General features: G+C 41.4%; 1 protein-coding gene across 12 annotated transcripts in view; it reads left to right on the plus strand.

Annotated features, from left to right (window-relative positions):
- The window catches only part of BNC2 (basonuclin zinc finger protein 2), a 430,899-nt gene that overhangs the window by 288,144 nt on the left and 120,372 nt on the right, over positions 1–22,383 (plus strand). For all 12 annotated transcript variants that reach the window (XM_060102087.1, XM_060102088.1, XM_060102089.1 and 9 more), the window contains one exon: positions 10,717–10,952. In XM_060102087.1, the coding sequence (XP_059958070.1) occupies positions 10,717–10,952 (236 nt within the window). The remainder of the gene's footprint in view (positions 1–10,716; positions 10,953–22,383) is intronic.

A 22,383-nucleotide genomic window follows, 5' to 3' on the forward strand; every position in this document is an offset into this window, starting at 1 on the left:
TCACAGTTTAAGAAGCTCTTATTGTATGAATTTTTTTTTCTTTTTCTAACTAGTATCCATATTGTACAGTTAAACCCTTTTCTTTTTCCCAGTAAAATTCTGCATACTAAAAAAGAGGTTAATTTATCTGTTTGCTTTTTTTCTTTTCCTCCAGACCTTTTACAAAAGAAAAATAATCTTTTCTTTGTAGATGCTCTTCTTACCTTATTGTGTTGACTGTTCTCTGACCCCTTTCCAAAGTCTATACACTTGTCCCTTGGTATCCAAGGGATTTGGGTCCAGGACCCACACGGATATCATAATCCATGGATGCTCAAGTCTCTTATATAAAAACGCTGTAGTATTTGCATATAACCTATGCATATCCTCCCAAATCCACCATATACGTTCATCATCTCTAGATTACTTATAATACCTAATACAATGTAAATGCTATGTAAGTAGTTGTAAATGTAATGTAAAGGCTATGTAGGTAGTTGTAGGACATGGCAAATTCAAGTTTTGCTTTTTTGGAACTTTATGGAATTTTTTGTTTGTGAATATTTTCCATCCACGGTTGGTTGAGTCCATGGATCAGTACCCATGGATATGGAGGAGGACTGGCTCTACTATACCTTTTCCTATAGCTAGGAGACCATAGATCTAGCACATGGATCACAAACTTAGTGATCTGAACTATGATTCTCATAATGTCTATTCATCATGATGTGGTCTCTGCACCCTGGTATTAAGCTTGTTTTCTTTAATACCACTAGATCTCATACTGCTTTTACCTAGAAATCCATTGGATGCCCCCAAATAATGCTTGAAGTGGTAGGACAAGGAATAAATTATGCAACTTTAGTTAATTTCTGCTCAGCTAGCAGCCCCATCTCACTTCCTAAACTGCTGTAATTACCTACCCCCACTGTTCTCTAGAGTGTAAAAAGCAGAGGGGAGGGCTGAGAATGAGACGTGAGTGAAATTAAGAATTGGGTGGCACAGTGGAATCGAATCCTATCTTTGCACACTAGCTGTGTTCATCCACTCAACAATATGAGGGCTGAACACCCTTGATTGATTATGTTTCAGATATGGTTGCTGAAGCTCTTATGATAAAATAGGCACAGAAGCGACCCAGTAAATGGGCAACATATAGTTGGTATGTGCATGATTGGCTCACCTTAAGTGCTATCATTGTTGAGACAGTTTGCTCTTAGATGAGGGGACCTCTCCAAGTTTTATAGAAAAGGAAAACAGAACTTGTATGGAAGCTGGAAGAAAAGGATAGTTAAAAAGATAAAGAAAGAAAGAGGAAAGGCCCTTAATGAACAGCATTGAAAATTTGAAACATGTAGCTCAGCAGGTGGAACCCTGCTTGTCTCTCCAGCCTCATCATGAGCTACTCTCCCTTGTTCACGTCCTAGCAGAAATGGCTTTGCCTGGAACACCCCATCCCTAGCCCTGTTTAAATTATGTTCTCATGTCACATACCCAGTTGGTAATACTGTGTGTTAATGTGTATTTTTTTAAAGTCTGCTTTCCTCACTAGTTTTGTTAGAAAGGCAGTGGGCAGCTCACTTTTGTTGGAACAGAGAGCCATGTTAGAGGGTTATTAGGCTGGAAAGTAGTAAATCAGTCTTTCCAAGGTCTTCTGACCCAGGTTAAGAATTTGGGGGCTGGGAGGGTAGGGCTGGAACATTACTGGAAACTTTTGAGCAGAAAAGAGTCATATTCTAAGCAGTCTTTTGAGAATACTGACTTGAGAACTGACTCTGTTCTTTCTGTATTACACCAGAGAGAGCAGAGGCAGACCACACCACACCAGACCAGCCAGGAGTCGCTTGCAGTAGTGGACTTAGGAGGGTCTAAAAGCCTCTACTGAAGTGGTAGAAGTTAGGCCAGAGAGGAGGGTTAGATCCAGGGGAACTGCAGTGGAGACATTTACGGGGACTAGGTAGTCAGAGATAATTTTGAGTGTTCATGCTATATAAAGTTCAGTGAGAAAAACAACAACAAGATAGAAATTTGTAACTAGTGTGTGACCCTTAACTACATAAAATTATGGACTGAAGAAAAGTAGATGCAGCTACATCAACATGTAGACAATAGTGCCTTTGGTTGGTGGGATTATGTATGACTGTCTTCCGTTTGTTTTTCTTTGTCTCAAATTTATATTTTTTCAATGAGCTTCTATGACATATTCAGTCAAAAAAATCACAACAAAAAAGATTTGTTTTCAAGCATTTTGGCCTAGTTTATTGGGCTTACGTTTCACAGCAGTCGGGGTCACAATTACATGCTTGGAGTTGAGGGCACAGAGTTTGGGTAGAACTCAACTTACAGGTTAGGGATGGCCGGTGTAGTATAGGAGTAGTTGGATTCCTAGAGGCAGGTGATCACAGGTGGGCAGCTGGAGAGGCAGCTCCTCTGGAATCTTGATGGGTCTCCTGCATCTCAGTTGATTTCCAGTCCAAATCCTCCAAACTTGAAAATCTCAGTCATCCTGTAACCCTGACTCATCTTCACTCCAAGCATCTATTTTCTTCCCCATACTTGTTAGCTTGGTCTTGATTCTTTGTTCTCCTTTTCTTTCTCCTTGTCCTAAGGTAGTGGTCTTCATGCTGTTGTCTTGCCTGCCCCCAAAAGAATTTTGAAAACAAAGTTCCATCCTAACATTTTCATATGCTAAGTAACTTGCCAAGGTCATGCAGCAAGTTGGTGGCAGAGCTAGCATTTGAACCCTTGAAGTCTAGCCCTAGAAACTCTGTCCTTAATCTGGAGGATAGCAAGCACTCTTGAAACACTGGGAACTTTAAATGATTGTTCTAAGTCATTATTTTTCTCCTTAACTCTTGTTTCCAGTTCACTGTCCCCAAATAACATTACCACAAATGAAATCATACGTTCACTGCAAAGTCTTTTATCATTCATGTCTGCAAGGAAAATTAAGAAAATAAGATAATATATCCATAAATGGAAATTGTATTGTTTAATTTTGATCAAGAGGAATAAAATCAAAGCAATGTAAATATTACATATTTTCATAATTTATTAAACATAAAGTAGATTTTTGTCAGAAATGCATCTGTCAATAAAATGGATAGGGCAATAAATGTTTTTCTTCCTAGATTAGTTCATGTATCAATAAATGAATAGTACTTATTGTAAGAAAGAGGAAAGGTACACTATCGGTTCCTTCCCCATTTTTGCAGATCTAAGTGCTCAGACACCTGTTCACATGAATACGTGGGACTAGGAACTTTATCACATTGTCATTCGGTTCTTAGAAATCATTTCAGATTATGTGCCAGCAATTACACAGTGATCAGTTAGTTTCTCTTTGTTTCATCCACCTTATTACCCGAATGTTGTTAGAGTCATTTACTTTTTCAATTTCTGGAGAAGGACATTAACAAGACAGAGCAAATGCCAATTTATAAACTTAGCTGTTAGTCTTTCACTTAGAGGCATATCATTTATTCTTGTATACACCAAAAAGACTGAGAAAATTAAAATACTGTGTTAGTTATTCAAATGACTTCTGCAGTATATCTTTTTTTTAAAGGTGATAACTTTTATTACTGCATATTTAGCTTTCTTAATTGATGAAAATTTCCACTAGTGCTCATGGTCAAATCAGGCTGCCAAATCAGGCTGAATTATCATTGGGAAAAAAAATGAACTCACATTTCAATTCAAATGAATGTATTAATATGCATTTTGAGAAAAGTTGTAAATAATCAATAAATTATGAACTGCAATTCATAGGATAGTTTGCTTAAAACAGTCGAATAAAATGTGGAGCTAATAAAATTAATCTATTAAGTGTACAGTAGAAATGCTATTTCTCATTACTTAATTAGTAATGATGCACTATAATGTATAACTTAAGATTTTTATGAAATGAGGAGTATGTTAAAAGTCAGGGTATTACTTTGATAATGATTGTGTGTATCACAATCTGGTGTTGGACTTCAGGAACAAAGTAGATAAGAGCCATATTTTATAAAAACATGGTCAAACTTTTAATGTGTTTAATGAAAGGAGTTATATACTGCTAAAAATTAAGTGCTTTGGCATTTAGGTCATAATTTAATTTTATTTCTATTAACAGATGTAGACATATTCAAAACTTTATAAGATGAAAATGATTAATCATAACAAATAAATATTTTGATAGTATTTGATTAAATGGGTAGTAACTACCTTATTAAATGATGAACATTGTTTCTGAATTTCTATAAAATTCCTATCCACAGGTTTTATGCAGTGCATCTTCCAAATTTCATAGGTCTGGGAAAATATTCAAACTGAATTTAAAAGAGTGGGCATCACATGTGCTCGGGGGCTTTTTTCCCCAGGTGATGACACCTCCTGGGAATGAGTATCAGGAATAATTGAAAAGAATGGAGGGAAAAGCCATTTTCAGCATTAGACACTTTTGCTTTGCGCTCACAGGATACTTCCTAAAAAGTGATACTTTATTAAATAGGAATGCAAGAGGTGAGTGCATGACTGTTGCCCATTTTACATAATGTCTGAATTCTGAATACTCCAGCATAGACCCGAATGTCAGGTTCTAGCTACCCTTTACTTGTATATGCATAATCAGGGAAAGAGGGCCCTTTTCCAGGTTCTTGGTGTTTTATTAATCCTTAAACAAGGCTTCACAAAGTGATTCAAACTGACCACTATTTTGACACCCAGGAGAGCTTTACACCCTGCGCCAGTGCACTGTATAAGTCAAGTCAGAGTTTTGCCTTTATTTGGTAAAGGAAAAAAGGGTATAGTTTTCACAGAAGAATTGGGGATGGATAATCTGCATGAACAGGCGGGCCTGTTCTCAGGGGGATCAGTTTTAGGAAAGAGTAAATATGGGATTACAGGATCTGGAAATTGAGTCCCCATGTCTATGTATCTCTGAAAGGCCGGTGCATACCCCAGGTTTAGGCAGATCATCATTTGAAGTCCACTGAGTCAGGGCGTCTCCCAGTGGAGTATTGCAAACATTTCTTACCCTGTTCACTTAACTCGTAAGTTATCCTGCCTTCTAACTCATCTCTGTGGTTTTCAGTGGCATGTATTGTAGGCGTGTATGTCAGCATCACCTGTGGTAATTTTTCACCCAAACCATGACCATCTCCCTCTCGACCCTTCTTCCTTAGGGGTTGTGGCTCTGTGGCCATGTGTCCCCAGCTGACACCTATTGCTTTAAATAAACTTCTGGACTCTCGTCAGAGTTTTACATCTAAAATTATAAGTCATTTTCACCTTATAAAAATGTTTAATATTTTCTATATCCTATTAACCAGAAATAAAATTATATTATAACCTTTCCACAGGTTTTGGCCTGCAGTGTTAAGGTTTCTTACAGACTGCCCATCTGACTTTTCTGTATTTATCTTCAACTCTTTTGCTGCAAGCCTGACACATTCTTTGGATATCCAGTTCTCTTACACACACCTCATTAGTGCAGTGGTTCTCAAAGTATTGTACCTGGCCAGCAGCATCAGTGTCTTGTGGAGACTTGTTAGAAATGCCCATTCTTGGCCCCCACCCCTGACCCAGTGAATCAGAAGCTCCAGGGGAAGGTGGCCCAGCCATCTGACCTGTGTTTTAACAAGCCCTTCATCTATCTGATTTTGAGGCACATAATGTTTGAGAACCCCTGGCTTAGTTCCATCTACCTGGACTGTCCTCCTCCTTTCTCGCTTGCTGATGTCTTACAAGAGTATTCCATCCCGGCAGAGTGGCCCTCTCTTCTGTGTCCTACAGTACTTTGTCACATCGCTTTTACAGCAAAGATGACTTTTGCATCTGCATGCGGTACCTGCCTTGGTGATAAGTTGTTAAGTGCCAGTGAATAAATGCATGTATGCATGAATGAAGGAGACAAGCAATTTAGGAGGAATGGTGTTCAATAAGGTCAGCTGCTATGGTGAGATCATGGAGAAGAATGAAGGGAAAAGCGATTGGATTTTGTAGTAAGGCAGGTGTTGGTGACCTTTGAAGCTTCAGCAGAGTGATGGGCAGGAAGCCCAGATTGTTGGGAGTTAGGGACTTCCAACATGATGAAGGCTTGCACATTTCCAGAGTTGCTTATTGACTGTTTATCTGAACGTGTGGTAGAAACAGAATTTCTTGGGAGAAATAACTAAGTGACCTTAGGCCAGTTACTGACCCTCATGGAATCTGTGATCTCCGAATAGGCAGTAATAGTAATACCTTGTGTTTTAAGTTTTTTAAAGGATTAAACGAGATTATTGTAACCCTTTAGAATGATGCCTAATATTTAGTTAGTACTTAAATGGTCATTTCCTTTATTCCCCTTCCCCTTACAACAATAATTTTTATTTATTAATGTTGTTGATGGCATCCATCACCCTTTGGAAATTTATATGAGATATGAATTGTTCAGGATACCCTCATTCCAGTCACTGGAGAAATTGTGAATTGCATTTGGCCTGGAACTAACATACCTTGTTGAACCACTGACAGCTCCTTTGAAATACATGTTATCTAATTGGAAGGACACCCCCAAAAAGTAGTTGTCTTAGTTAAGGCTCTTTTAGATACAAATTACAGAATCCTACCTCAAGCAGACATAGAAAGGGAGAAGGGGAGAGAGAGCTTTTGTTGACTTGTGTAACTGAAAATTCTGGGAGGGTCCCACCCTCAGGCACTGCCATATCTGTATCTTCTGGATCAAACAACATTGTCAGTCCTTAGTCTTTCTCAGACCATCCTGTGGCTCAACTGTCCTCCATGTGACTCTCATTCCCAAGCATATTTGCCAGCTACAAATTTCAAGAAGAGGGAAGAACTCCCTAGTATTTCTAACTGAAAGCCTGGATTCAATATCACTCTTTAGACTTAGGTCACTTGCCCATTCTTAAACTGGTTGTTTTGGCCAAGGAACTGGGAGGTACTGGTTTTCCAGGCCTGGCTTCAGGAATATTCTGTTCTATGAAATAAATGGTACTGAGTGTAGGAGAAAAGGGGTTCCCTGAAGGGAAATCCAGTTTCTGTTCCCAGAATGAAGGGGAGGCACAGCAGGCGAAACAATTGATATCATATTATTGTATAGACAAGTGCTTTTCAAACTGTGCTTCTGGGAACTCTAGGGGTCCCACTGAGATGCTTAAACAGGAGGAAGGGAAGAAGAGAGTAACGCATGGTGGGAAGTTGTCAAATTCATGCTCACTGGAGCTTTATTAAGAGTAGCTTCACTTTCTTTTTTTTTTGCGGTACACGGGCCTCTCACTGTTGTGGCTTCTCCCGTTGCGGAGCACAGGCTCTGGACACGCAGGCCCAGTGGCCATGGCTCACGGACCCAGCCGCTCCGCGGCATGCGGTACCCTCCCGGACCGGGACACAAACCCGCATCCCCTGCATCGGCAGGCGGACTCTCAACCACTGCGCCACCAGGGAAGCCCCTCATATATTTTTATACCCAATTTCTGGCTAAGATTTCATTTGAAAGTGGAATTTTGGCAATACCATTGATATAGGGCAATTTTAGCAGATGGTTAGGTCCATAGCTCGTAAAGGTAGATGACCATCATTTCCCCACTCCATCCTGCGGAACAAGTTCTTGCCCTACCTTTCCTTCGTTCCCACTGGCCCAACTCATATTCCTAACCCACCTGGGATCCAGACTTGAATCCCCCAGTCAGACATAGGAAGAGCATGACATTAGGCAGAAGTCCAGTTCTCAGTTTACTGTTATTATGACAGTTTAAAAATTGTTACTTAACCTTTTGCCGACCAAGGAGACGTCCCCTCCCAAAGCTGTTGTCAACTTGGTGACGCAGTACAATCCAGCAGTTATAAAGCAGAAAATTTTGATTCATTCAAGAAATTTGACCGAGCATAATCTTTGATGATATGTTTATGCTGAAATTTGCAGTTGACATCTGCAAGCTGAGCAGTTTAATTTTTCAAGCCTTCCTCTATGGCTCATCCCCTAGGTAACTGCTGCTTAAATCACACCCGTGGGGCTTTTTCCTTATCAACTATTGACTTTCTTTAACTGTTTGGCCCGCCCCTTCATTTTCCATATCAGAGCCCAAAATGTAGCCAGTTACCAGTTGTGTAAATAAAGTTTTATTGGAACACAGACATGCCCATTAGTTTAGTTTAAGTCTGCTCTGTTTTCCCTCTATAGTAGCAGAGGTGAGTAGCTGTGAAACACGGAGCATGGCCCATAAACCTAAAATATTTACAGTCTGGACCTTTACAGAAAAAGTTGTTGACCTCCACTGTGTATTTATGTGGCCTATTTATTTATGTGTATTCCTACTTCTTGACATGTGGCATGCTAAAGAATCAGTAATGTCCTTTTAATACTCTCACTCTCTGATGGTCTCACAAGCATATATAGGGAAATACTTTTGCTTTTACCTGTTCCACCTGTGCTCTTTCAACTCTCTGAACAACTTCTTTTTGTTTCTGTGCCCTCAACAGTTTAGTCCTCTTCATCTTCTAAAACTTCCAGCCCTTTTTAAGTAGTGAGAGGGAGAGGGGTGACAGCTTTCCTCCTGGCCCTAGGACACACTGGTGCACACACCTGCATATACTTAATGCATAGATACAAGGTGCCGAACACATGGACAAAAATCAGGTTTGGCGTCATTTTATTTCCCCTCTACTCATCCCTCCCAGTTTCATATCTGTTGTGGTCACAGCAGTATATTTTGTGAAGAAGTGCTTGACATGGGCCAGGAAGATTGATAAAGGGAAACGGAAGAGGAGATTTCCCTCGACCTGGATGCTGGATTTCTGTAAGCAGAGCAGCGACTCATTGGAAGGCTGAGTAGTTAAGCTGTACTTGAAGAAAAACAGGGATAATAATACCTCTTTCCTGCATTTTTGCTGTCTAAATGCCCTGTGGAGTGAGAGAAGACTTCAATCCCTGGGCTTGTGAATCCCTTATCTTTCCCAAACGTTAAATTAATTTTTAAAGCTATTTATTCAAAGTTGACTTAACCACTAGAATAGGAAAGATCAGACAAATCAGCTGCAAGAAATGAAGTATGAGGAAACCCGAACTCTTTGACAAAGTATTCCTGGGAGTAAATGTGTTGAATGAAGCCAGCGGGTAAATGATAAGGGCCTTTACACTGTGGATGTAAGAAGGCAATTTATCAAGAGTACATGAACTCTCCCGTGACCACAAGTCAGGAGGAAACGAGAGTGGAGGAGGAGCCCTAAAAAAATACACTTGAAATACTAAAAAGCGTGAGTGTGTGCGCGCGTGCACTTTTAAGTACGCACATTAATATGCAGAAATACCGGTGTATTAAAAGAGGAGCTGCTCAGAGTGTACACGTACAGCAGCCTTGCTGTTGGGGGAGAAGGTATTAAAGAATGGTTTCGAGCTTGCAGAAACCTTGGGTGCTTGCAGGTAGAGTTAGGATTTGAGCCTGGTGGTTGTTGTCTGATACCCATTTGCCTGACTCATGAGATTAGATGACCGTCTTTCAGGCTCACGTGTTTATCTCTTTTAATCTTCAGAAGGTCATGTGTATAATTCTGATAGTTGGTCTAATGCTTTTGTGTTCTCTTCAGGAGTTCAAAGCACTTCTCATTCATTATCTCATTCATCTTTTCAGCATCTCTTTGAGCCCTGTAGGTGAAACAGCACTATCTTAATGGGTCACTTTAGAGAAACTGAGGAAAAATGTCCTTACATTATCTGCAGTAGGGTTCCCGGTAACTCAGATAAGGATGAGGATGAGAATGTATGGCCTTATCTTGGCTTTCAGAGCTAGGGAGAAGAGATGTGATTTCTTAGATTTGAGGAGGAAAAAAGCCTAATTGTTGAAATATTAGTTCCACTAAAAATATTTACTCTGAGAATGGTCATCCTCAGTTTTCTGCGCTTAAATGAAGCAGCTGAAATACACAGAAATTCTCGTGCTTTGATTGTAGTCATTTTTTTTCCAGTTTCATCTCATACTGAGCCCTTGTCAGAGCTGTTAATAAAATACCTAATTATGATTTGAATTCCTTTTCTTGTTTGTTTGTTTCTCCTGGATAACTTATAGAGAACACTGAACTAACAGGTAAACAGCAAGAGGGGAATTTAGGAGAATTAAGTCTTGGGATAATTCCCCTTAGCTAATTCAGCTTTGAGGTAAATGACTAGTCCCCCCACCCAGAGGTCAGCTTTCCTTATTCCCTCCGAGTTAGTCCTTTTTCCCCTGTAAGTCTAAAGAACACCTTTCTTTTCCTCTTCAAACCATCCAGGTATCATAAGGGGTGAATCTTATTCAGAAAAACGATGTTGGTTGAGCCCGCTCCTGTGGCCGAGTTGGCAGTTGTGTGTGTGTTCCTTCTTTTGGTGCGGGAGGGGAATACCGTGGTAACTTGGGTTGAACCATAGTTCAATTAGCAAATTAATTAGTCAGGTTTTTAGCGCCAGCCACAGTCATTTAGAAACCTCCTCAGTGGCTCTCTTCCTGAAAGCCAAATGTATTTTGTATTTGCTGTCGTCTGCAATTTATAAACACACGGAATCCAAAAAAACAAACAAACAAAACCGGGAGGAGGTGGGAAGAGCACTGTTTACATTGCACAGTCCTGCTGAGACATCTGTGATTATGATCCAGCTATTAGACATGGAGCCCCCTGTAACTTCCGGTAACTCGTTTCTCCTTTCTTTGTCTCTGCCCTCTCCTTTTTATCTCTTTATTCCCACCTGTCCCTGGACCTCTGGCGGGACCACCGCAGCCTTGGATAAGCTCAGCACGCAGCACCTCTACCACCCCACCCAAGTGGAGATCGTGCAGTCCAACGTGGTGTTTGACATCAGCAGTCTGATGCTCTACGGGACGCAGGCGGTGCCTGTGAGGCTCAAGATCCTGCTGGACCGTCTCTTCAGCGTCCTGAAGCAGGAGGAGGTGCTGCACATCCTGCACGGCCTGGGCTGGACCCTGCGTGACTACGTCCGGGGGTACATCCTGCAGGTAGGGGGAGGACGTCAAGCCGGTGTCGGGGGCCAGCTGGAGAAGGGCTGGGGTAGGAGCCGTCGGCAAACCTGCCCTCCTTCCTGCCCCTCACAGGCCCGGGCATGCACACCCCATTCTGGTTAACGTGGTCCTTTTGGCGGGCTGCTCAGGGAATTGGAAGAAAGGAGCTGTGGGCCAGCGGGCCGGCATCCGGCCTCAGTGGTGAACGTTAGAAAGGAAATAGTGGCCTGTTGCCTAGGGTTGCTCTGTTTGCATTCCTTTGAATTCAACTCCCTCTCTCTACAACGCGGGCCTCCTGGCTTCCCCAACAGGCCTTATCGAAGCCCTACTAAAAGGGAGGGTACGGAGGTGGGTGATGGGTGTGTGAAAATCTGAAATTGCACTGCATCTGGGTTTCGTAGAGCTCGTTCTCATGCTTACTTGGTAGGTTTGGTATTTTCTTGGTTGTCTCTTCTCTGTACCCTAACCATTTATTGCTTCTTCATCCAAGTCAAAGGAACAACTCTGTAAACTCCCTGCTTTTGTAATCAGTAAACCCTCACATTCCAAAACATGCAAACCTGGTTGTAGATTTGGCCTTCACAGCACCTGTTCCTCCAGCTTGAGCCCCTTCTGTGTGTCAGGGGCACTTCCGGTCTGGTAAGAGTCTTGAGACTTTTCCGAAGGGCCTGCAGCCTCCACTCCCCATGCCCCCAGCCTCCTCGCCTTTTCCATCATTTTTTGCCGTATGTCATGAGTCGTTTTGCATTGTGTACTTTGCCTCTGAAATGTTTTTATGGCCATCTGTCTTCCCACGACCCTTGAAGGGTAAATGTTGAAAGCAGCATGTTGGGAGACCCCAGGATCCAAAAAGACTACACTGGATGATGAAGAAATACTCCCTCCTGCCACAGGAGATCACAGTCGGAGAAGGTAGAATCTGAAGTGATGTTTTGAAATTTCTTATGGGGGATAATACCAGGAGAATTGACCCATTCAAAAAAAAATTTGGTCTTGGCTCTGCCAGCCTTGTTGATTGCCCGAACCACCCTGTGTTGTGTGTGAGGCTGCCAGCTTGGTATGTGATGAGTTGAGGAGAGGGCCTTGAGTCTCACCCTGGCTTTAACCTGGCATGAACACACACTCGCTCCTGTCGTTCTCCTGTGTGGTACCACCAGGTGTTAGCCAGGGCGAGCGGACGAGGGATGCTGAGTGGACATAGAGAAAGGGGGAAGGTAGGATCACCCGCCTGCTCCCGTGACTGCTTTAGTTAGCGGAGAATCATTTCGTAGTGAGATGTCAACTTGGAAGGCATAGGGCATTTGGCCCTCAGAAGATGAGATGGTGCTGATAATGGGAATAATTATATATTACGTTTTCAGTTTATACAAGACTTTCACAAGCATTCTCTCATTTGCCCCAGGTTGGGGACGTTTCAGTGGGGTGAGTGGAAAGTTAAGTCCTGGGTGATCAGGGGGTCCTGAGGCGGTGCAGGGTCCAGGAGGAAGGGGCCAGGAAGAACAAAGCATGGAACCAGTTCCACAATCCCCGCTTAGGCCAATCTGGAGACACACACAGTGCCACATCTTTCTACAGTTGTTTCCACACATGATTATTAATGTCCATTTGGGATGGGTTCTACCCTGCAGGAAGGAACAAACCTCTTGCAGATTTCTGAATGGCACTGTCAGCTTGGCTAAGCACTCCTTCCTTTATAAAGTGTAGGGTAGTACATGCCCTGACCTCGTCACATCTTTACTGCCTCCAATGCAATGCTTCGTTCTGTCACCAATGCTGTATTTCAGTTCCATGTGTCTATTTTTGCCTGAGATAGCTGGACCATACACATAATCTCTTACTGTTGAAACACGAAGATACGAGCATGACTGTGATTAATTGCCATCGTAACAACCCAGTGTCCCGTAGCATTTTGATGGCAGTAAATACAGAACTTGCTTGTTGTTCTGTGCTGTAGTCCTAATGTTCTGCCTTGAACGGTGTCTGTTCTTTGTTTTACTTGAAATTATTACTTAGGGGTTCATTTTTTCTCAGCATTTCCACATAACTGTAAGATAGGCATAGAAAATGTACTCCATATTTAGTTTTGTGTGAGGGCCTAGGATTTAAAGATACAAAATTACAAGAGAAATTAAATTTCAGAGGAAAATTCAACAAAACCACAAACTAATATTTATAGTCTCTTATTTTGGGGTGAAATACTGCCTAAAAAAGAACACTGTCACTTATTGTGATAATTACTTAATTGCAAAAATTATAATTAATTTTCATTAATGTCTTAGAGATTTTGAGAAAGTCTCAAATTTAATATAATCTGTTTTCTACACTCAGGTCTGAAACTGACGTTTTGAGAAAATCATAGATGATTTTTATATTCGAGGAACACTGGGTTTCGTTTCTGTCTTGTTTTATTGGTAGTACTGATGACATGGATTTTATTTAAATGATGCTTTTTGTCATTCAGCATTTATCATCTACTTGTTTCTTGTGAAAACAATTCTTGGTTTAGGAAAAAAGCAAGAGGTTGAAGGACACACTACTGTTATTTATATAGTGAGAAAATGCTCATTTCATTTTAAAAAAATAAGCAAGAGCTAGACTATAGAAATAAACCTTTTTTCTCTAAAGCAATGTTATTTGATTATTGGACAGTACTTTTAAAATTATATATGGTAATGATAAGGTATGCTCAGATGACTTTGAATATAATTATATGTAACGTTTTTGAGCAGGTAGACTATAAAATGTGCGTCCAAAGGTTGTGGAACCCTATAATGCACGATTAGTGTACAAGTCATTTTATCTGGCTGAAACTCAATTGTCTTGTAGCCCTCAAGGCATCAATTTTAGCATTATTGCTCTCAACAACAGTATATTGAATATTATGCCAGTTAGAGGAGAATAATTATCAAGGCAAGTTAGGGTGGCTGTTAGTCTTACCACATATTGACTTGGTTAGCAGCTGGCTATAGATTGTGTTACTGGGCAAATGAAGATGTACAGTAAGTTGAACTGGTGAAGCCAGGATATTAATTTAACTCTCTCTGGGCCCAAACCTACATCCCTGATGTATAAACACAGCCACTTCTGGTTTCAGAAATAGTTTTGAATATAGAAGAATAGCAGTGTCTGATCTGATTTTGAACTTTTGGTTTTGAGGGGAAAGAAGAGCTGGCCGTTCAAACCTATCCTTTGCAGGCATGTTTGAAGAGGTTATTAAAAGAGAAAGGGAGATGATCGTGGTGGCACAGATTTATTTGGGGCTAGCAGTATTTTCCAAGGGTCCTGTACTGTTTCTATAAAAATTGCTTTTCACTTATATGATTATCTGTGTGATTCATAAGCTAACCAGCTGGCTGTAAAATGCAGAGCAAGACTTGGACTACAGTGACTTAAGAATCCAGGTAGTATCTTAAAGGTGAAGAACCCAGTACTCTCCTGTGTACCAATTAAAGTGTTCATTCAGAAAGTATCAGAAAAGTGAAGTAAATTTTAGGCATTTTCTCACAAAACAGAAAAAAGGAGGAAATAGGCAATTTGATCCTAAAAAGCAAACTGTAACGGAACATGAGATATTTTTTTCTGCTGCTGCAGAGTTGTTCGTATTTCAAGTCTACATCTCACAGTACGTTTATTGACAGTGAATAAAAGCAGTGTCCTGTTCTTTCCCCATTTTCCTTGTCTTTGGCCTAGGATATAAGAATCTAGGTGATTATCATTGTTGAATTTAATTATTTAAAAATCAAGTGTTCACACAGTCTCTTTGCAGTTTGAACATGTAACTGACTTGCCTGGGTTCATACGCCAGTCCATCTGTGGCAATCTCCTCCTTTGCAAATGAGTCCTGCCAGAATTCAGGGAACCGTATCAGACACTCTGAATAATTAGCTGAGGTGCCAGCAGCCTGGTGAGAGGACGAGCAGTGATGCACATTTCAAGTCACCTGTGTCTTGAAACAATCAGAACTAATAGAACAATCAACACTCTAGAGGAACATTTCCCAGAGTATCCTGGGTGCATTTGTCTTCCGGAGATCCGACCTGAGCATTAGGCGGACCTACACCCTGGATCCTTTCCTTAGAGCCTAGTGATAACATTAGCATAATAAAGGCTCTGAGAAGTTGGTTTCTGAGAATAGATAAGTAGCTTCCACCAACCTTGCCCGCTTCATAGCCTCTTCCTGTGAAGCTCATCAGAAGTCTTCCATTCCTGAACACACTCAACTCTTCTTCAACTTAGGGTGCTTGCATGTGTGGATTCTTCTACCTGGACTCCCCTACTCGTCTCTCCACATGGGCAATGCCTTGTCCTTTAGGTGTCCACCCACTTTTTCACGGAGACCTTTTCAGTCCAGCTTAACCCATGTAGGTCTTTTCTCATGTGGCTCTATCTCAGGATTCTGTATCCCTCAAGCTCCAATACAATTTAAAATCAATCAACTGTTAAAATTTTTTTTTCCTGGCTTCCTCACTCGGGAATGCCACAGAGGCAGGGTACTCAATAAGTACTTGTTAAATGAATGGGTAAAGAAACCTGCTTCACTTGATGTAGCTTGACATTTCACCATGGAACCCATGGTATATCTAATGACTTCAGTTGGTCCAAGGGCCCTTAGTCTTTCTTCAGGTGTCCTGGGGACCAAAGGCTGTAATAGCAGCTGGGCCATTGAGGGCAGTAAAAAGAGAGGCAGAAGCTCCCCCACACACCCCCTAGCTAGTGGTCTGTGTAGAATAAGTGTTTTGTGGTATCCATGTGGTAGGAAACATCAACATTAAGCAAACACTTGGATTTAAACAGCCCTTTGCAGAGCAAGTTCACATATGTTTCGCTCTTTGAATCCTCTTTCTTATACCACCCTTTTGTAGATATTGCCAGTGAATTAACACTTGTAGTTGTTGAAGCTCAGAGAGGTCAAGTGACTTCCGTGATCACAGAGGCTGCAGATTGGCACAGTGGGTGCACTATAAGCTTCCTGAGGATAAGAACCACTTACCTCTTGTTTGTCACTGTAACCTACCTCCCAGCACCCAGCCTGGCATGTAATAGTGCTTACTAAATATTGGAGGGAGGAAATTTTCAAATCTGATTCCAACGTGGGTCTCTGACTCAATGGGCAGTGTTTGGGTGGTTTCTGGCTTTGTTTTTTAAGACTACCAAGCTGTATTTCCAGAATGTGATATGTGAGAGTCTTGTGGCATCAAAGTGGTGTGGTTTGGGGAACAGAGAAGACCTGAGAAGTGCTTAGTGGCAAAATTAGGTGAAATTGGTTCCTCTTTTGCGTTCCTTTTCTTGCCTATTTCCAGATATTCCACCTTGTTTCAGATTCCCTTTGTTCTCTGATTTCCACGACGCAGACTTTTCCTCTAGATCTAATACTTAATTTTGCTTCATTATAAATGCTCATCTTTGACTTACCTTTTCAGGGATACATGCCTTTTGTAATTGAGTGTAAAAAAGCAAAGATTTTATACCTAATTAATAAGATTTTGACTATATCATGTGCAGGGAGTGGAGCAGAGGCAAAGTAGCTCTTTTCTCGGTCCATAAAAGATATCAAGTTGGATAGTAAAGGGGGCCCTGGCTGTTGAGTAAGAAGATCGGGCTAAAGTCTCAGTACTGCCACTGATTATTTATGTGAATATGGAAAAATGTGCCATTCTTACCCATGGTTTCTTCATCTCTAAAATTGAGATAATCCTTTATATCTCTCTTGCTTTTGAATGGCAAAATGATGAAATAACGTGGATGAAGTCATGAAGTTGTAAGCTCCAATTCAAGTTGGTACTTTTCACTTACATCTATGCATAGAGCTAGGTCCGACCAGTTAACAGCAGGGCAGTATCAGGGTTTCTCTGCAGATGTCCAGTGCTTAGGAAAAGATAGGAATATGCACATTTTAGCAATTAGTTAATGGGATAAATGTTAGTCGTTTTAGTAAGTAAACCCTGAAATACTAGTGGCCTAGCACAATAGGAATTTCTCTCTCCTTCTCAGCGAGACCAGCCGACGTTCCTGGGTGGTGAACACTTTCCTCCCAGAGGGGATTTGAGGAGTAGTATAGAGCCTCTGCCGTTTTATGGCTCTGCCCTTCTCTGGGACCTCAGCTTCCTCATCCCGGTGGCAGTCCCAAGAGAAGGTGGGTAAGAGGGGTGGTGTGGGAGGTTTTCATGGACCAGGCCTGAAAGTAGAATGGGTCACTTTTCCACGTGTCGCTGATGAGAGCTTACGTCTGATTAGGGCCATGTGATTGAAGGGAGCTAGGACACTAGTCCCACTGAACAGTCGCTCCCAGCTGTGCCTCTGCCCCTGCAGGATGCCCGCAAGTCAGTGCCCCTCTCATGTGTGGTGGAATAGCCAGCATTCTGCCTTCTTTTTAAATGGGCCAGGAAAGCTTAGGGCAGAATATTAGTGTAGTTAAGGCAGGTTCTTACTAAGTTCTGGCTGCAGTTCTTACTAAGTGTGTGAAATAGACTCATGTCTTTACCCACCTCAGGCTAGGCTCCCTCACCTGTATTAACTACCTCATGGGTTTGTTGTGAGGATAAAATAAGATGATGCACATAAAGCATTTAGTCGTGCTGCTTGCTAAGTATCCAGTAAATGTGAACTGTTAACATGATGATGAAAAAGTTGATGATATAGGCTGCTCGAGACTGTTGCCAACCTGGCCATTTTAGAACTGTGTGCATAAAGCAGCCTTAAATCCTGGATATTTTGTATTTCACCATGCCTCTTAGAACAGAGTGTCTTACCAGCCAGTCTGGTAAAAAGGTAGCTAATATTCAATTGCAAATAAATAATACGTACATACCTATGCATATACATACATACACACAAACTTGCATATACATATGGACATAGTACATGCTTGATTTTACAAATAAGAGACGGGAGAGTATCATGAGAGTATCATTTGGACTTTGGAGTGGAACAGACGTGGGTATAAATCTTGGTTTTACCTTTTAATAGCTTTATCACCTAAGCTAGGTCATTTAACGTATTTAAACCTAAGTGTCTTCTTCATAAAGGCTATTCAAATGATGTGTATGAAGTCCTTAGTGCAGTAAGTAGCCCACAGCACTCTTCTGGAAATTAACCATTACTACATGGTGTGTGCATGTGTGCTTTTTTTGAGTAATGACTTAACTCCATATATGACTATCATTTTATTACCATTGCACTTCTCTGTTTCATCAACTCTTTCAATACCCTTCCAAGCACCTGGCAAAGAATGAATGAGTACTTGATGAATTTATTGAAATGATTAGAGTATCTGGGCTTTCACCCCATTGCGTAAAGTAAAACTTACTTAAAATAGGCACCCTTTTTTTATGGCTATTATCTGACCTCACAGATTTTGAGGAAATTTCTGGAGCAGAAAGAAGAATGGATCTAGGTATAAATTCATTTAGGTAGTCCTTTAAATAACCAATTTTATTGATTAATTACTATGTACTGAGTACACAAGAAAAGATCTCTCAGGAAGCCTTCACTCACAAGGAAAAAGCATCTGTTAACAAATCGTGGGAATTAAGCTCAAAACTATAAGAATGTACAGATGACCCATAGCATTGGCATAGAGTGGGATTATTTGACTCCAACTAAAGATCAGATTAGGGCTTCCCTGGTGGCGCAGTGGTTGAGAGTCCGCCTGCCGATGCAGGGGACGCGGGTTCGTGCCCCGGCCTGGGAGGATCCCACATGCTGCGGAGTGGCTGGGCCCGTGAGCCATGGCCGCTGAGCCTGTGCGTCCGGAGCCTGTGCTCCGCAACAGGAGAGGCCACAACAGTGAGAGGCCCGCGTACCACAAAAAAAAAAAAAAAAAAAAAGATCAGATTATCACCACCGTGGTGTAAGGGGTCTTTGTATCATATCAACATATGTGAATCTTGCAAGCAAGAAGGATCACAGGTGTGAATGGTCAATATCCCCCTGTCTTTGGCAGGGATATACAAAAGCAGATGGTTCAGGACAGTGTACTGTATTTACAGTGTCTGTTTTCCCAACCACTTGGACTATTGTATAGACGGTATCCCAGCAATCCTCCTAACCTCCCTATTAGAGAGAGAGAGTTTCAGAGACTATTATCCCTGGTTTTAAAGTTATCGTAGCTGAAGGCCTCAGGCAGGGTCAGAGCTGGAAATGGAATACAGGAATTTTTGAATCCCTTGCCAAAGCGCTAACTATTTGAACAGCAATGAAAATAAACACATTATATCCAAGGACGTAGCTTGATGTTTTGTGCTCAGAGCTAAAATAAAAATATTCCTCCTTTTACCCTTGCAAAGTAGAAATACATAGCTCACCAAATTCTAGCATGGAATTCAGTGACTACTGGAATAGGATTTATGTCTGTGGGAGATGGAGGGAGGGTTTTTGTATTGCCCAGAAGGAGCAGAAATGAGCCCAGAGCTCACTGGCCATTTGCCATTGGTAAGAACCAGTTCAGATTTACTTGAAATGGATGTTCTCTGTGATGGCATTGATTAAACCATATGATCTCCAGAGCAACACTCTTTTATGCCCCTTGTTGAATCTGAAGTCGAAAGTTCCTGAGCTTTGGGTCTAGACCTCAATTCTACCACCGGTTAGCTCTCTAGCCTTGCAAAAAGTCAGTAATTTCTATGAGCCTCATTTTCCTGATGATACCTACATAATAGAGTTTTGAGGATAAAGAGAAGTAATTTGTTAAATTCATAGTATTGCTCAGTAAATGTTAATTCCTTAAGCTGAGCAATTTCCCAATTCCCCACTCACCAAAACCCTTAAGTTCCTAAAGCAACAAAGCTTTGTGATTCTTCTACGTGTCCATATATTTTATTTGAGCTACTGTGTCCTTTTCTATTGTTTCCCCCAATTTGACAGAAGGGGCAAGTGGAGAATGAGAGGGGCTTGCTCAGGAAATGAGCTCTATCATGACTACAGCAAAAATCATGGGAAGGCTCTCAAGACCCAACCCTAGCCTACCATCTGTTACTTTGGAGTGACCTACATTTCAAATACTCATACGTGAGATCACGAAGGGCTGTGAAAAGCAGAAAGTGAGTTGAGGATCTGTGCAGGTTTCTAGAAGCTTTTGCTAAATCTGTGCAGATGGGACAAACATAAATAAAGATACACTTTTTTGATTCATGCATGACAGCTATGGAAGTAATGCCAGCAGCAACTGGAAAATAGAACGCGGGCCAATACATTTGCTAGTAGAATTAAAGTGACCACTGCCAAATTGAATTACTCTAGGAAGACCTGTTGAAAGAGGAGATTCTTCAGGAAGAAGAGAGAGATTGTTACTTAGTAGAAGGGATGGGAACAAACCTTTTTCCGTTTAGGAAGAGTTAACGTTGGGGAGAGTTGTGAACTAGTTTAAGGGAGAGCGTTGCATTTCGGTTGGGTGAGCAGCTTTGAGCTGAGGTGTTGGTGAGTGTTGTTAGGCCAATCTGGGCCTGTTGATCAGAAGCTGTTCTTCATTCACATGATGTTTACGTCACCATCCGTTTCTAAGGGGAGGGACTAGTGATTCTGTTGGTTCGCAGACCTGACATTTGCTGCTAAACAACTTAAACTTAAAAAGGTGGATTACTGGCTAGTAACTTCATAAACAGTTATTTTTAGAAATTCACCACTGAGGTCCTGTTGCTATCGAGGAAGTATTTTCATTTGTTGGTGGCAACTGAGTCACCTCTGTATCCCCTCTCTTTCTTTCTTTCTTTCTCTCTCTCCCTCAGTCAAGGTAAACTTGGGACGAGAGACTTGGAGGGTAGGCTGGACAGTGTAGTTTTGCGTTAACAGTGCAATGCCTCGCATGGTCACAATAGACCATAGTACATCAGACCCCAAATTAAGAGAAGGAGATATTGGTTGATATGCATTTACTCTCCAGAGCTCATCTGCAATTTACTGTGTATTTCTCACCTCTAGCCCCCAGGAAAGCATTTTTTAGAAACTTTGAGAACTGAAGGTCCTGTCTGTAAGGAGAGGTTTCCTTGTTCTCATGTAATTTTCTCTCTTTAGCAAAGCCATAATAATAGTGTCAGAGGCAGCTTTCTAGTTAGTATGAGTAATGTGGTTACTGTATTTTCTATTTTTATTTTAATATGTTTTTCCTGCTGTGGATTTTTTTTTCTTTTTGGTTTTAAAAATAGCAGTTGAGTAAATGTGGTAATTCGAAGACTCTGGTGCACACTGCATCCTCTCTGGGATGCAATTCTGAAGGAATACTTGTCTACAGCGGGCATTTTTTCCCCCCAGATTCCTTAGTGGAATAAATAGGAGAATGTTTGGAACACAGACCACTGAAAATATTGGCTTATGGTCAGGCCAGGTTAGGCCAGGCTTCAGAGAAATTGACGTTTAAACCATAGAGTATCTATACCATAGGTTTTTGCCTCTAGAGTATCCGTCAATATTAAGCCTGTTTATTTTACGGTGTGTTGATAAGACACAGAATTAGGTAGGTAGCTGGGGATGCACCTTAAATTGGTTCATTCATTTGCTTCTTTTAAAAGTACAGCACACAGGTTTAGAAATTTTAAATTAACAACAAAACACACTTAAATTCCCCTTGAAAGAGTAATTAAGAGCTCTTTGTCTCTGTGTCCTGTCATCTCTGCCAGAATGAGAGTTCATGCTGAGTATATTCCATTGAGTCAGCCATCATTCCATCACCGGCAGGAATCACTTTTCCACATATTGACATGTGAGGGAATGTCTGCTTGCAGTAGCCATGGGCTCGTGCCAGGTTTTGAGATCCATAGGGGCAGTGCTGGGAGCTTTTCAATTCTGAATCAGAGATCCAATTCATAATAGCTGAGCCAGGGAAACCGGGTTGAATCTGTGGCCAAATCCACGGCAAAAACCTCTTTTTTTCCCCTTTCCCTTTTTGCAGTGCTTTATTGCTTTTAAAATATGAGTGCCTCTGTCCATTGATCCTCCGGTGTCTTTACATTGGATTCAAATTGTGGTTTCTTAGGTGAAAAGGTCAGTGTTTTATTCATTCAGCCGCACATTGATGGAGACTGAGAGCAGTACAAGACATTTGGATCCTGTTAGACCTAGGGCACCTGAAAGAAGTTTCTTTTTCTCCCTACCCTTCACTCTGCCTGCTGCAGAGGAGGATGGCCCTGTCTTCTGGGAGTGGGGGAGGGTTTTGATTGGCTGTGTGTTAACAGCCTCAAAGCCATGGTCATAGGGTGAGTAAGAACCCCTGAGAATCAAACATGTCATCTGTGTAGCATCACCTGATTCAGTGCTTTTCCTCAAGTCTGAGGTGTCTCCAGGGGACTTTTTTCCCTTGCAGCACTGATCTTTCAATGAGGTGCTAGTGTCTGTCCTGAGCAGTAACAAGGAAAAACCATGAAGTGTGAACAGTTCTTATTAGGCGGGTAAATGTCATTAACGCCTTTGCAGCCTTCTCTGCAATCTGAATGCTCTT

The sequence above is a fragment of the Mesoplodon densirostris genome, chromosome 6, assembly GCF_025265405.1.
Source record: "Mesoplodon densirostris isolate mMesDen1 chromosome 6, mMesDen1 primary haplotype, whole genome shotgun sequence".
Taxonomy (NCBI): domain Eukaryota; kingdom Metazoa; phylum Chordata; class Mammalia; order Artiodactyla; family Ziphiidae; genus Mesoplodon; species Mesoplodon densirostris.